Source organism: Ursus arctos, unplaced genomic scaffold (genome assembly GCF_023065955.2).
Source record: "Ursus arctos isolate Adak ecotype North America unplaced genomic scaffold, UrsArc2.0 scaffold_24, whole genome shotgun sequence".
Lineage (NCBI taxonomy): Eukaryota > Metazoa > Chordata > Mammalia > Carnivora > Ursidae > Ursus > Ursus arctos.
Window position 1 is genome coordinate 17,479,940 of NW_026622919.1, and position 15,934 is coordinate 17,495,873.

General features: G+C 57.1%; 1 protein-coding gene across 1 annotated transcript in view; it reads right to left on the minus strand.

The window, feature by feature from the left end:
* Window positions 1–4,491: 4,491 nt before the first annotated feature.
* Window positions 4,492–15,934, minus strand: part of NMT1 (N-myristoyltransferase 1) — a 28,463-nt gene continuing 17,020 nt past the window's right edge. The window contains exons 4-12 of the mRNA XM_026512628.4: window positions 13,276–13,394; window positions 12,470–12,561; window positions 11,501–11,617; window positions 10,536–10,706; window positions 9,719–9,827; window positions 7,351–7,521; window positions 6,578–6,745; window positions 5,494–5,631; window positions 4,492–4,850 (exon numbers count right to left, since the gene is read on the minus strand). Of these exons, the coding sequence (XP_026368413.1) occupies window positions 4,830–4,850; window positions 5,494–5,631; window positions 6,578–6,745; window positions 7,351–7,521; window positions 9,719–9,827; window positions 10,536–10,706; window positions 11,501–11,617; window positions 12,470–12,561; window positions 13,276–13,394 (1,106 nt within the window). The 3' untranslated portion in view covers window positions 4,492–4,829. The remainder of the gene's footprint in view (window positions 4,851–5,493; window positions 5,632–6,577; window positions 6,746–7,350; window positions 7,522–9,718; window positions 9,828–10,535; window positions 10,707–11,500; window positions 11,618–12,469; window positions 12,562–13,275; window positions 13,395–15,934) is intronic.

Genomic DNA, 15,934 nt, shown 5'->3' on the forward strand with positions numbered 1-15,934 from the left:
GGCTAGGGCTTGAATGGGCCCCACGGACCCCGGCTGGGCCGTCTCACCTTCCTGCAGGACCTGATGCAGGACGTGAGCGCCTCCCCCTGCTCTCCGCACCTGCTGAGAGCGGCGTCTGGTTCTGAATTCACGCGTCTGAAAGGGGATGCTCACACTCTGAAGGGGCTCAGAAGCTTCCCTCCACAGGAACCACAAAGGAATGGGCCAGGCAGCCCAGACACCTGGTTCCCAGGGCTCTCAGCAGGCCAGGCAGCCGAGCAGCAGGCCTGGGGAGTGAGGCCCTGAGGAGGGAGGCGCGGCGAGGTGGAGTCCAGTTACGGTGCACACAGAGCAGTTCGGGTTGTCCCGTCCCCACAAGGCCAGCTCTGGTCAGGGCCTGGGTGAGGGTCCCATGTCGGGTGAGCGCTGGACCCCGGGCTGAGCACCCCCTCCTGCTTCTCTTCTCTGGTTTGGTAAAGCCCAAGGAAGGGTTTCCTGCTAGGGTAAGAGCCCCAAAGCTGGGAAGTCGGCCTTGGAAGGGCAAGGCTTCAGTGCAGGAAAACGGATGGGAATGGATGATGGAAGGTGGAGGTGAAGAAGTCACTTGTAACTGCAGGGGCCCCACCCGCAGGGCTGTGTTCTCAGCCCAAATCTAAGGGTGGGAATGAAGGCCTGAGCATTCAGGGGTTAGAGTGACTGGGGGCGAGGGGAGAGACACCGGGCGGGCTTAGGAGGGGCCTCACAGGTGATCCTGGGGGAAGCCTGGAATCCTCAGGCTATAGCCGCGGTTCCCTAGAAAGGGGCTCCCTTGGAGACACCAGCCATGGGGTGCCTGAAAGCAGCCCGGGGTCAGGGAATGGATGAAAAGTTTCAGAGGAAGACAACGGGGAGAATGCGAAGTCTAAATGTGGTTACTGGGGCCCTTTCTTGGAGACCCGGTTCAGTAGGTGTGCCATGGGGCCTGGTGACCGGCAGTGTTAAAAAGCACCCCTGGTGGACCAACAGGACCACCCGGCCACTGGCCCAGAAGGGGAAATGGGGCATCTGGACGAGTGGGCCATGGCAGTGCCCGGGCCCTCCCTCCGAGGAGCCGCCGCTGACCTGCACCGAGAGGGTGCTCTGCTCCCAGCCGTGGAAGCGGGGACCGGCTCCCCTGCCACGGTGCCCCGCAGTCAGCCCAGGGCCCAGCGGCTCCTCTTACACGGAGTGAACCTAGGGTCAGTCCCAACTCCTCACCCTGGGATGGGAGACGTTAGGGGAAAAGAGCCAGTTCTGCCCTGAAGGGAGAACCTTGCCAAAGGACGAGGATTCCAAAGCTGCCTCCATGGAACGCTTCTGAGCGGCTTTCCCTGCGGGGCCCTGCTACCCGAGAGGGTGCTCCGGCCCAGGCCAGGGGCCCCCATCGGTTCCACTGCCACCTGCTGACCTGAGGAATGCGAGGGCAGAGAGGTTTGGTTCAGGGCTTCCTTTATTAGAAACAAGTGAGATGTAACGAGTGGAACTACAATGCATTTGGTACTTCCTCCCCCACCCTGGAAATGGATGCCCCTCCCACAGCCCAGAGAAAAGCCCGGACAAAAGGGAAGCTTCCCCCTTCTCTGTTCCCAGGTCCGGCACACCTCGCCTGCAGCCCGTATCTCTGAATTTAATTGAATGAGACCGTCCCACACAGCTGCCGCGGGGACAGCCTGTTGGCAGGCCTCGCTTCACTTCGCCGTAGGGCCACACCGAAGACGACTGGTGTCTCCCCTGGTTCTGGGGCAGGTGGGCCAGGCCACAGGAAGGCTGCCCCCTGGGTGGGTAGGCACTGGCCAGGGATGTGCTCGTCCCCCTCCCCTGGGCTGACAGTCAGGTCCTCACCCTCTCCCAGAGGGCAGCTCCGTGAAGCTACCCAGGCCTTTGGGCCATCCTTTCAGTTGGTTCAATGCTGGTCATCTTTGGGCAAAGAATTCAGACCACAGGAACCCTGACACCCAGGCTTCAGTGAGCTAGCAAGGACGGGGGTCAATGGCAGTTAGATGACAGTTGCAGGCAAGGCCTGAATTTCCCATAAACCGGGTGTTGAGGTGGCTTGGTGTGGGCCAGCCTTCAAACCAGATGTCAGCGTCTCTGAAAGTAGGCATGGGGGGCGGTGGCGGGCGAGCCCTGTGTACACCCCCGCCCAGAGCTGGAGGCCGTGGGAATGTGCCAAGGGCTCAGATGTAGTCAATCCAAAGGCAGGAGGTAAACGTCTGGAAACACGGAGTCCAAAAGCCCAGTGGTGCCAGCAAGGAGCACTGGTGGCAGAGGGTGAGGGCCGTGCCCAGGAGGCCCTCCAACCATGGCTGCCTGAGGCAGGTCCCAGGTGAGAAGCTTGGAGGCCCCAGGCTCGTTCCCTTGTCTGGTTCACGCCAGCCACGGCTCCACCATCCTGCGGGGTTCCTTGTGGGGAGGCCCTGCACCCCGAGCAACGGTTCCCTCTGAGCTCTCTGACCTGAAGTCCTGGCAAGGGTGGAGTGAAGAACCTGGGAACTGTTTGGACAAAAAACAGACTAAGAGCAGGCACCGAGCCGACTCCTGCAGACCGGGGAGGCAGTGCTGAGGGCCAGACAGGGTCCCTACCGTGACACAAGAGCAGAGTCCAAGGAGCAGGCCGCACGGTCGTGGAGGGAGACACGGGGGCCTTTCCGGGAGACGCTTCTTCTAGAGCAACCACGGACTCAGTTTCCTGTGACCTGGGTCAGCCAAGGCGAAGCGCACGCCAGGGGCTATGGTGCACCCCAAATCTCAGCGGCGGCTCGGCCCGGGACCTGGCCCAGAGCTGACCAAGCCCAGGACAGGAAGCCTTTCCAAGTTCCAGGTCCTGCCCAAGGCAGGGAAGAGTCGGGCACTTTGTTCTTCAATATCCTCAGATGCACGCGCAGGGTGAGCTGCTTTGGGGATCTGGGGCGCTGGCTGTCGATGTCTGTGCGCCATAAAGGCAAGCCCCGACTCCCCGACTCCTCCGTCTGTGGAATGCAGTGAACATCTTGCTAAGAGCAGCAGCTTCTTTGGTCTGGGTATCTTGGAGTCAAGGAGTCAAAGGTCAGCCACAATCGCTGGTGCATGCAGTTGGCGGCATGGGGACCACGGGGAGCAGGGAGGCCCCTAGCGGCCGCCGGTGAGAATGCAGGACAGCGGAGTCGGGGCTCTGGCAGCAGTCCGCAGAGTCCAGCCCAAGCACAGTTTCCTCCAGCTCTGGGGACTCTGCACAGTTAGCCTCTGGCAAACCCGAAGCCCGAAACTCCGCTGTTAGCCTGCAGAGCAGGGCTTCAGTTAGTGGGAACCGGCTGAGCCTGGCCCCCTGGCTAAGGTGTCCTCCCCACTGCAAGCAGGAGAGAGCAGCCAGGAACCCGCTCACACACACGCCCCGCTCTCCTCCCATTTACTTTCTCCTCGAGCGAAGTTCCACACAAGCCTGGATGGGGCTCTCTGACAATCCCACAGCCCAACCCTCCCCAGGCTACTCGGCTGAGCACAGCGGAGGAAGGCCTACACGGACAGCCACGTGACCTGAGGCCCCATCACTTTCGGGGAGACTGGCAGCATCAATAACGATCACCACCACCACAAAAATCCACAAAACGTCATCAGCAAAAATCAGACTCACACCACGGCGACACGCAATCATTTCCGCTATCAAATCCAGATGAGTAGCTGGCCGCTGCTCCTCGCTACCTCCTGCAGGCTGTGCGTCTTGGAAAGGAGCACAGAGATGGCTAATGGATCGGAAGGCACAGGCCAGGGGCTGGTGGCTGAAGGGGTCTGGGTGTCGTCCCCACGCCATCCTTGGGCAGCCACCCTAGGGCTATCAGGGTGCTGGCTCTTTGCTCTAAGACGAGCTCAGCAGGGATTGCACTGGTACGGTCTCCGCAAGGTCCCAGATGCTACAAGGAGGTCAAAGGTCCCCTTCAAACTGCCAGTCACCCCAGGCGGTGGAAAAACAATGTCACGCGGGACTCATCCCTATAAGGTTGGCAACAACAGCTGGCTAAAGAGCCCTTTAAAATCAGTTGGCAGGACAACTTCCCACAGGGAGCAGGGTGAGGATGGAAGAAAGGACCCCATAAATGACATCCGCTTCCACATCTGGTCTCCGCCGCCCAGTGTCAGAATGCGGCAAAGGCCTGGTCCCTGCAGGACAGCCTGAGGAGGGTCAGCCCCATCCAGGACACCACCTGCGGTTCAGCGAGCTCTGAGCCCGCCCCAAGCTCAGCACCATCCCTCCACCTTTCCCTGCGTTCTCAAAGGTAATATTTCAGCCCATCCAGAAGGAGGACTGGAGGAGACTCCCCACATCCTCTTTCTCCTGCTCCCCCAAGAAAAGTCAAAGCCTGCTTTCAGAACAAAACAATTCACTGTACCAATATGTGTTTGTCTGCCACTGTCCTTGGATTCTAATTCTGAGGAATGATCTGGATTCAGTTTTCATCAGAGACCGAACATCCTTGTACATTTGGAACATGAAAGATATTTAAAATATTTATATATATATAATATATATATATATACTTTTATTCTTCACCCGTTAACTCCATAATATGCCAATCACGAGCTAGTTTTCAGCAGTTACATTCCCTTGATCACGGCTGCAGAAGGATGTGATTAATTGGAAAACAGGGAGACCAGAGACACGGCCGGAGGTGACATCGCGCAGCCTACGCCATTGCAATACAATTGTCAAGTTCAGCGGCGGTTTGGTAAAGCCGGTTCAGTTCGGTTCCCTTTGCTAGGGATTCTCACGTTTGTGAAAATTGGACCAACAAGTGGTGGGGTTCCATTTCCTGGTTTGGCTCCTCAGTGGCTTTATCCAGAATCTCACTGGCAACTGATTACTGTAACACCAGCCCAACCTAGGAGAGCCAACGGGGAGAGGCAGAGTTGAGCTGACAGTTGTCCCAAGTCTGTCCCCTCTCCCCCCACACCCCCCACCCCACTTCAGAAGTCCCAAAGGACAGAGTCTGCCCAGTGCCACCGGGCTGTGTGAGCCGGACCTTTCACTCAACCTCTACGAGGGGCTTCCTACATCCATCAGACCCTTCAAGGAAGGCAACCACCAGCAACCTGGGCAATGCTAGTCCCAAGGCCTCTCTCCAGCTTGTCTGTCACTTATTTTGTAAATGCTGATGACACCACAGCCTGGGGCGGCCCTCTGCAGCTGGCAGAGGAAGGGCTGAGGGTCACGCTGGGATGAGGGCAGGAGCCCAGCAGAGGAAACCCCTCAGATTCTTAGAACTTTCCTGGCTAAGTGCAGGATGCCGGACTTCCAGCTCCCCGAGGTGTCCCCAATGCGCTGAGGCAGCTCACCTCGTGGGGCAGAGAAGCTGGAGACAAGCTTCCTGCTTTTGTGTGGCTCTGGGGCCTGTCCCCTTGGCCACCCTCACACCAGCTGCTGCAGGGGAATGTGGACCCTGCCAATGCTGGGGCTCAGAGCTGCGGCCCCGTCTCTGCCGGCAACACGCCCCCCGAGCCCAGCCGCGCCGGGCACGGACGTACCTTCTCTGCTCCCATGCTGGGGCATTTCCAGTTGTACAGGTAATACTGCAGGTTGCCATCCCCTATGCCAAACTTGAGCTTCTCCAGGAAGGTTTTGTTCTCCATGAGATCCAGTGCATTGAACACGTCGAACCCTTTCTGCAGGGCAGGAGGGAGACACAGGAACAAGTGAAGAGAGAGAAAAGCTGCCTCGCCTTCCCGCCCGTTTCTACCACGTCCCAGCCGTACAGCGCAGGCGGCCAATCTCCCTTCACGAGCCCCGGCTGCTTCCGCATTCGATCCGAACTCCTGCCAGCACCTGCTCTCCAAGGGTGCTTCTCATAACTCTCGGAGCACCCCCCCACCCGGCCCCTAGGGGCCCACCAAGTGCATACATCTGTCCTCAGCATCCAGGTCACTGCTCCTGGGGTTCCCTGTGAGGCCTCCCCGAAACCCTGCTCATTTGCACGGTCTTCTCCGGAGACCAAGCCCCAGAGCACTTCGTCTGAGAAGCTGGCTCCTACCAGCGGCTCATTCTCTGTGTCCCTCTGCAGCCACCCCAACTACTACGCCATCGCTGTGTACCCTGTGCCTTTATGGCAGCTGATACGCTGCTCTGAGACCGTGACAGACACTTTCTAAACTTCACCCAGTTGACCAGAAGGTCTTGCAGGGCCCATGAGGAAAGGCTGACTGACACTGATCTCTTCGGGGGTGAAAGCAGCCTGGGCCCCACACCCCACGCGCTACGGTCAGCCGCTCCAATGATTCACCACGACAGAGACCAACCTCCCCCTTCCCGCGCTGGGGAAGTCGTAAGGAGAACCCTTCACTCCGGAGCAAGCCTGGCTCTGCAGGCTCCTTGGCGGCGCCGCCCGTGAGAACGAGACCCACCGAAATAAATCAGTTCAATGCCTTCACGTCACGGGGCTGCTGCTCGCTCGCTCCTAGTTTTGAGCTGCTGGCTGAGAAGTGCTGGGCCCCTTCCTACGCGGAGCGGGAGGCCGAGGAGTGCTAGAAGCCTCGGCCCACAGGCACCTGTGCTCACCACTGCTCCCACTGCCCTGTTCCCATGCGTCTCCGGGCCCCCCGGTCTGCTCCTCACCATTTTGGCGAGAACAAGGGCGTCGCTCATGAGGTCTAGAAGAGGGGTCTGGGTGTGGACGTTGTAGAAAGAATAAGCAGCCTTTAGACTCTTGTGGGTTGGATGGTTCATGATGGTGGAGGGAAGCGTATAAAAACTCAGGAAGTCTGTCACCTCACCATTTGCGTTCTGAAGGGAAAACACAAGGAGGCAATGTCGCGCACGCACGGTGACCCTGCAGCCCGGGAGCAGCGTGTGTCCTACTGCCGTTACAGCCCCCGCAGGCAGCTCTGTCCCCGATGACTGGGTGCACACCGCAACAGGAGGTGCAGGCAGGAGCGGACGCCTCGGCCAAGGACACTTGGGGACAGAGCCAGGAGAGAATCCAGGCCAGACTGTGGGCTGACCCTGCCGCGCACCCTCCCTGCGCATTGTCAGGGGCTCCTTGCGGCTCACATCCCCGCAGATGGGGTTGCTGATGCCGGGCTGGCAGGCGGGGCTCCGAGGCTTACCCGAGGAAGAGGGGCCTAGCTCTCTCTACTCCGTTCCCTCCGTCTCCCCGAGACTGGGGGTGGGGGCAGGGGCAAGAAGGGCTCACGCCAAGTCCAGAGAGTGTCCTGTTAGCAAGTACAAGCTACAGCTTCCTGTGTTAGGGAGGACGGAGCAAGGAGGGTCAAGGAAGTCTAGAAGCCAACACTGCCATCTATCAGCCGGGTCTTCAGTCCCCGAGCATGGGGAACCAGCCGCTGGAGGAGGATGCCTCTCAGGGGCCCAGAACACCCCGCCCCACTCACCTCCACCACGAAAGTGTCGATGATATTCTCCTGGGGGTAGAACCAGTGCCCCACCTCCTCCTGGCTCATGACCGGCGTGAGGTGGAACTGCTTCAGGTACCTGGTGAGGAGCTGGTGCACTACTGGAATGTCCTTTCTTTCCATTGGTCGCAGCCCAGCTGTCTTGGGCGTCTGGAAGGCAGACAGACAAGACACTGTCAGGTGTGCTGAACGCGAGCCTCCTGACTCCCTCTCAAGTCCTGAAGGCACTGGAAACGTCACAATGTCTCCCTTCCCATCCCAGCCCTGGAGGCATCCACCCAGGCCGTCAAGAGAGAACCCTCAGTCGCCCCGGCAGCGGCCTCTCACTCAAGGCCCCCACGCGCTCGGGCGTGAGTCCTGCCTCTCAGTACCTTTGGCGCCCTCCCTCCCAGTGAAGGCCACACTCTCTGACTGAGGCTACTGCTTCGATCTCTCATCCACACGGCCCAGGCCACCTTCCTAAGAAAACACAACCCATCATGCCCCTCCCCTGCTCTAAATTCCCTAACACAGAGCAGAAGACCTTCCACCCTCTGAGCCGGATGGCAGTTCTGATTGTCTTTTCTGGCCCTCTAGCCCAGTGGGTCTCAACAGGGGTGATTCTGAGTATATGACAATACTCTGAGGTATTTTCGGTTGTCGTAACTAGAAGGGATGCCACTGACATCTAGCAGGTACAAGCCAGGGAAACTACCGAACATCTTACAATGAACAAGACAGTCCCCACGACAGAATTACCCAGCCCCAAATGTCAACGGCACCATGAAAGAGCAACCCTCACGGACGTGCTGGGGTGGGCCCAGGCCCGTGCTACTTGTCGACCTAGCGAAGCCCTTCCTGACTCCTCTCCTCCGAACCCTCACCACCTTGTCCCACGAGCTATAGCTCATCTCCTATGCTGGTCTCTCTCCTCTAGGCTAGGAGAGCACTTCACAGACCAGCTCCTCTCCCAGGCATGTTGGAACCCCCGGGCCCAGCAGAGTCTACACTCGAGGCCCGCTTTGTCTGTCTGCTCAGACCCTGCCACACCAGTCTGCTTCCAGCCGGGCCTGCTCCAAGTTAAATTCTGAAGAAAAGCACCAAACTCCTGGGACTTCATCTTAAACCAGGATCCCACCCCACAGCTGCTTTTTCTTAAGAAAGGCTTCAGTGGAATGAACCCACGTGATGCTCTGGAGTAAATACCGGGGCTGATAGAACATCCCCAAAGGCTCAAGGCACAAAGGCGGGGTCAGCCAAATCCGAAAGCAGGGTGGAGTTACAGTTTATATACCTCGGTCACTGCTTCCCTGTGTAGAAACTGCTTTTAAAAGAGCTGTTCCAGGACCTCAGCCACCCAAATTCCTCGCTAATCCTGATGTCTCCGGGGAACACTTACTGACCTCATTTCTACATGGCAGCTCCCACAAGCACACCTCAAATTCTGCACTGAAAGCGGCTCTCACCCACGGGCGGGGAGATTCAGAGACACTTTTCTGGTTACGACACCACTTTAAGAATGCCCTCTCTGCCTGCCTAGAACTCAGGACAAATCTGTCATCACAGCAGGAGGAAGAGACACCCATGACAGCCCCCCCCAAAATCCTTTTTTTGGGGCCGTATCTGTCACAGTCTCTCAAAACAGGACGCTGCTGGCCCGGACCCAGTGCTGGACCAGCCCAATCCCAGGGCGATTAAGCCAGTCTGGTGGCTGACGAAGGCAGGCGGGCAGCCCCCCGATCAGCGGGCCCCAGTAACTGTGCTGACCCTGGAAGCTCTGCCGGACGACAAGTGACTTTCAGGTCATTAGGATCCCAAAACCAGGCACAAGCCGAGAACGACCAGCAGCATTTCTTTCATTGGAAAATTAGATAAACTGAGACCCAGAACAGAAAACCAGCTCACTCCAGGCTGCCTACTCCTTCACCGGCCACATCTGGATCGGGGGGACTGGGATTAGAAATCTGGGCTCCCCTCACAGGGCTGGGGTCACCCCTCCTTTCCCTGACCGACAGAGGCCAGGCAGATGCCCTGTAGCTGATTTACACGGGGTCTGAGCGGTGCTGCGGTTCGGTGAGCAAGTTTATCTTTCTTTTTATGCCTCGCTTGGGCTACAGCCACGAAGAATAGGTGTTCTCTGAGCTCATCAACAGATGACGCGGAAGCTAGCCCAGGTGCAGACGCAGGAGAACGGAGAAAGTCAGACTAAAATAAAACCCTTGCTATAGACAGCAGAGACACCAGAGACAGAAAGTCAAGGAATCAGGACACTGAGTTGGGTCATTTTCTGACGCCCTCCCCCCAAAGCCTTGCTGCGTTCCCGCCGAGGGCCGGGCTCCCCCCCCCCCCCTCCCCGGGCACCACTGGCCTCCGGCAGGCGGTACAGCTTCATGGTGCGCTGCATGGTCATATTTCTGCTCAGGTGAGAGAACTTCACTTCAATCAGCTTCCGTGGGTTCAGGGACCGATGCCAGTACCTGTGGGGGACACAAACGTCCTGTCCTCAGAGGATTCTGGCACATCCCGAGGAGAGCCACGGCACGGAGCTCTCCAGATGGCCAGCAGGTGGCGTGAGAGACACGCCAGGCCTGAGAACGCCAGCGCGGGGGGCGGGGCTCTCCAGCTTGCCCGCCCCCCCCCCTCAAATGCACAGCTGCCACGGCTCTTCCCGAATTCTCTATTTTTCTTTCCCCAATTCCAAAAGCCGAGTCCACGAGAAGACCTATAGTCCTCAGAATGTGTATTTGCCTGGGGTTTCACTTCTGAAGTTCTTGAGGCAGAGACTGTTCAACTGCTTCGAACCACTTTCTGAGCCAGAGGCTGTCCTTGGGTCACACAGGGATCAGACATGCTCTGTTTGGCCCACATAATATTCAAAATAAAATTGAGCCAACCCTTTAAAACTCCTGGACATTTACTATCAAAATCCAGATGTGGCTGGTCCTTAAAAACTACAATGACCTCCCATTTCCAACAAGCAGGAATCAGCAGGAGCGGAGAATGGCCAAGCCCTCTGGACAGGGCACCCGCTGTCCAGTCTGTTCCTACAGACTCCGCCTCCACTCTTCAGGGCTGGTGCTCTCGGACAGGCCCCGACTGCGGGCCAGAGCAGCAACTCAGTGACACAGGCTCCTCAGCGAGAGCGGGCACGCCGGGACTTCGAGTGCCCCTCGAGAGATCTTTACCTGCAGGTGCCAACAGGCTTTGGTAACACCACCCCGGCAGTGTAAACAGCTTGGAAAATGCCCTCCAGGTGAACTCGCCGGGTTATCTCCCGGATGAGGACCGGGGCCACCCTCTTAGAGCGCAGCTTCTTGTGGACACACAGGAAGTTGATCTCCACCATCTTCTTCTCTCTGGAGGGAAAGGAAAACCCCCCTGTGACCAGTTTTTAACGGGAAAGGTAGTCCCTCCACGACCCGGGAGCCACCACGTAAGGAACAGGGCCTTCCGCTGAGGCTGGCCTTCTGCCGCCATCTGCACCCAGCAGCCAGTACTTGGGCTCCCCCCGTCTCCCCGCTGCTCTGCGGCACCAGGCAAGGAATCCACTCCTTTCAACCGGACCCCACTTTCAGAGGTAGGTGGGACTCAAGCCAACTCCTTTATTCGGCGGCACAACCAGAATCTGCCTGATGAATGCCTAAGAGCAGGATGGGGAAGTCCCATGTTTAGCTGGCAGGGTACCTCAGAGTAAGTCAAGGGCTATCCTGGAATTTCAAGGGTTCTGACTCCCACAAGAATCCCAGACCTGTAAGCCCAGAAGACTGTAGTAGATGGTTCTGATGTCTCCAGGGACAATGACAGCAGAGCTCAGAGGCCCCAGGACTGTTTGGATGGTGAGTCACACTGGCTGCGGCCCACTTCTGAAGCTGCTCGAGTGCGCCACCGTGTGACAGGTGTTATAGCTGCAAACACGGGGCCCCTGGGCAGAGAGCGCACGAGGGCCCTCACAGTGGACCCCATCCAGCCCCTATCACAAACAAGAAAACCAGATGCAACTCAGAGCAAAAGAGACTGTTCCTATTGTGAATTTCTATTCCCAAGACCCGAGTTCCTTCCCTTCACCCTTTCTTTCGTGGAAGATACGGGCATCCTTTCTACCCCAGAGGAAGTGGGATGGCGGCGGCATGGGGGTGTTGCTGGTGCTTACGTGTCATAGATGTGGATGTTTGCCGGGATGGCACTGATGAACCCAACCAGTTTCCGACTTGAGACCACTCGAACCCCGCAGTGCCACTGGGGGAGCCAGCCAGGCGGCCGGAGAGCCCTAGAAGAGAGACAGAGGCCGTGGCTGCAGGTGACCGGTGCACTGGGCAGGCTGCTTGCACTCCAGGGCCGAGTCTGTTCTCACCTCCTGCTCCACCTCCCTGGGGGTTAATAGCTCATTCTCTTTAGGGCCAAGCCCTCCCAGACACACATGGGATCGAGCCAGAGCCCCTTCTGGCTGCTCAGTCCACCTGGCCTATTCACCCACCTAATCCAAGGCTCTCATACTGAGGACTTGGCACCTGATCGAATTTCTTTGTGCTCACTGACTTTGCCAGCTTAAGCCAGACGACCGGCTCAGCGTCCAGAGGGTCCCATGGTTGTGAGTCCATCAAAGAGCCCCTGGGGCTCTGGTTTCCACCTGCCCTCCAGGCACCATCACCCCTCTTTCTAGCTGACCAGTGTTCCCTTTCAGGCAGTCCCTCTCCAGTTCAGCGTCACGCTGCTATGTTCCTGGACACTCTACGTGCAGCAGGAGGCTGGAGGGTTCAGCCAAGCAAGGCCACTTTCATATAACCCAGCGTGCTCAGGAACTGGATAGAAAAGGACTCTTTTTGCTTTTGAAATCTCACCCCTCCTTCCCTTCTTACACCAAGTCACCCATATAACACACGATCTCTTCTTCTGGGGACCGAGGCCACAAAGGCCTCCCTCACCCAGTCATTCCGCCTTAAATAAGGTTTGGATTCTCAGCTCTGCTGGAAAGAACTTTCCTTCAGATGTAGGAACTTGAAATGGACACCCTAATCTGCCATTCGAAGGCAGGTTCTTAGCAGGGATGAGAAAGAGGGCCCACTGTGGGGGTCCTGCCCTGCACCCCGCCCGAGCCACCAGGAAGGCCTCAATGGCTCACCACAGCAGAAAGTCCGGGGAGTAGTCGAACCGGAACATATTGTCGTCGTCCTCCACATAGTTCTCGTTCAGGAGGCCGTAGAGCTCTTTCAGCTGCAGAGAGACAAGCGGCTGCCTCAGAGCCACCCTGCCACGGCGGGGTGGGCATCCCAACTCCCTAGGGCTCTAAGCTTTCCAGGAGGACAAGGCAAACTATGAAAAACCATATTTCATTTCATAAATCCTTTTTGCTCCGCGCATGGCAGGGACTCTTCTGGAACAAGCACCCTAGCTGTTCTGGGAAACGGGGCCAGCAAGAGGCAGAGCGGCAGCCTACAGCACATGCGGCAGCAGAGCAAGAATGTCACGCAACGAACCAGCCGCTCCATCGTGAAGGCACGGGACAAATAGATGAACAGGGCAGACAAATGCAGGCCAGAAGGGCATCGCCTGGGGGAGCTCCAGAGCTCAACTCTCAGTCTGCCTGAGAGGCCAGGTGACTACTTCATTGGGGGGCGACTGGCTGGCTCGGTTGGTGGAGCATGCGACTCTTGATCTTGGGGTTGTGAGTCTGAGCCCCACACTCGGCGTACAGATTACTTAAAAAATAAACTCTTAAATGTGGGGTCTTGGGCAGGCCTCAGAGGCAATAGATGGGGGGCCAAGGGGTGTGTGTGTGTGTGTGTGTGTGTGTCTGCTCCAACCTGCTTGGATTGGCTCTCCAGAGAGTTCTTGAGGAAGGCTGCAGTAGCTGCTGTCTCCGTATGATGGCAGGGCTCACTGAAAGTGGCACCCATTGCACACGGCGGCCTGCCCAGGCCTACTCACCACACCACGGTCCCCCAGGTCCAAGGCATCCCAGGTGAAGCCCTGGGGCAGGGTGTAGGGCTCCTGGCGGATGTTGTCTTTGTCAGGCTCCACGGGCCCATGGGTGTTCACCACTTCTCCTGGAAGAAGAGCACAGCTGTGAGCCTCACCCTGTCTTGGGCGGGGGAGGGAGGGAGGGAAGGCGCTCAGCACAAACATCGACCACAGTAAATCCCTCCTGTCCCTAGGAGCCCTCCGTCTGCGGAACACTCTGTGCTTGGCAACTGCCGACCATCTCTCCAGCTACCCTTAGTGCCCAACTGAGCGCCAACTCGTAGCAAAGCCTCAGAACAATCACTAAGATCCAAGGTGGTTGGTTTTTTGGAAATTCTTTCAACTCTCCCTTTGGTTACTAAACGGCAAACATTTATCTTGACTAATTTGGCGTCCTGCCTCCCGGCGGGTATAAAGAGGGCCGTCATGGTCCTGGCCCAGGCCCATCAACCTGGATGGATTTATAAGGAGTTGCAACAAGGCTGCTTTTGTGACAACAGCAACAACAATGTAATGGGCCCATTGCTGAGCCAGACGATGGCATCGAGGCGCCAGGCTCAATCTTGGCCCTGCCAGCCGTGGCTTTCAGTAATGTGGGCCAGTTAGCCGCGCTGCCAACTTGGTTCCCTCAGTGTTTACAGAGTCCTACAAGCGTCTTTAGGCTGAATCACGGCATCTACACAGCGCTGCCGGCAAGTTCCCCTCTGACACAACACCCCCACCCTGGAGAGACGCCCCTCCACTGTGCGGTATGAGGAGAGCACTCAGGGTGCTCAGATGACACAGCCCACGCACAGCCAAACTGGACTCATGGGATACACTTGAACACACCGACCAGGTAATTTTGGCCCTGGGAATGATTTAGTTTCTACAGTTCAGAGCTCGTTCATATTCACACTTGGAAGAATGCAATGTTTAGCACGTTTTGAAAACTGAGCCTTTGAAAGGGACCCACTCAGGACACTGCCTGCTCCCAGCATCACGTCTGTCCTCACTCAGCACTCCGTTTATGCTTTACTGACTTTCAGACCCTGGCGCAAACACGGCATTCGAAGGTGTAAGAGGCAGCAGTAACAGATCCGCGGGGCAGGTGCAGGGGAAGAGACCGCCTCAGACTACGAGCTGAGGACAGCACTGTTAGGACTGACGGTCTCCCTCTCTCTCACTCAGCACATGGACCGAGCACCGACCGCCTCAGACACTGTGCACTAGGATATAGTGGGGAAGAGACAAGGTCTCTGTCCCCACAAGATGGACCATCTTCTGGGGAAGTATTTAATACATAAGTCATTACCAACGCCCTGGGGATCACAAACTGGGAAGTGCAGGCAGCAACGGGACACATAGCAAGGAAGCAACTGGCCATCTCCTATTTACCATCCGGCTCCCCAGGAGGTCAGCTTGGGAAAGAGGCTATATTTTTCTTCCCTTGTTTAGAAACCGGCCTTTTGATTAATTCATAAAATAGTCCTTGTGAATTAATTTAATGTAAGTAAATCTACTTCCAATTCACCAACATGTGAAATGTTTGGAGCCTATAAAGCCGAGAGAGCTAGACCCTTGGAAAGTCCCAAGGATCTGTTAGTCTTGTCAAGGTGCTGGTGGGTTCCTTGCCTTGTATTGAATTTATACCTTTTCCAAAATACATTTAACTTCAGAATCTTCTTCTTTTTCCTGAATGATTCCATGGGCAAGATACTGGCAGTCTTCCCCACTGTACTACAATCATCTCAAGGCTAAATCTCTTCACTTAGGCTGGTTACTAGGCCCTGCATGCGTTGAGCATTTCCACTCCCTCCTTCAGCACGTGTTCATGGAACCCAGAGCACAGTGGTTCTGGGGCGGGAGCCGGTGAATGGGATGGCACAGGCCCTCGTCATCATGGGCACCCAACAGAGGGGTGAGCAGGCACCTGCGCCCCAGCAGGATGAAGGTCCCTGACCATGATAAGCCAGCTCTCCTAGGTCATCTCAAGGCTGTTTGATATCTGCAACACAGAGCTGACAAAGCAGAGTTCCAGGAAACAATGAGAAAACGGCCGCCACTTTTAACAGGGTCACAGTCTGGGGTGCCAACGAAGCTGAGGAGCGGCCCTAGGCTCCTGCACTGGCCTCCTGCCAGCGCCCAGCATCACGGCTTCCACCTGTGGGGAGAGGTGGCTCCTGAGCGCCCCCTGCTGCGCAGGTGTGGGAGAGCGCCACCGAGAGTGATGGGGGTACAGCCGATGATCCCCAGGCCACCTGGACCCAGTAACCGATTCAGGATGCTGGGAACTTTAAAAGAAAACCCTGGACTTTCAGAGGGTTTCTTTCTGTACACTCTCCCCCCAAAAGTCTCTCTGCTTTCCAACATCAAAGATCCAGAACCACGTACCACAGCCACCGTGAAGGACTTGGAAGCAAAGAATGTGCGATTTGGGAGACTTAAAACCAAACGGACAGGGCAAGGAAGAGCGTGAGAGTGGGGAGGCCTCTCTCTCACAGCCCAGAGAAACCACACACAAGCCTGAGTTCTCCCTGGGGTCGTCACCTGTACAAACGAATCTGAGAGTGGTGAAATTCCAATCCACGGAGATGAGGGGGGAAAGGGTTGTGTAGCCCTCTATGACGGTGGGAAGGGGGTGACT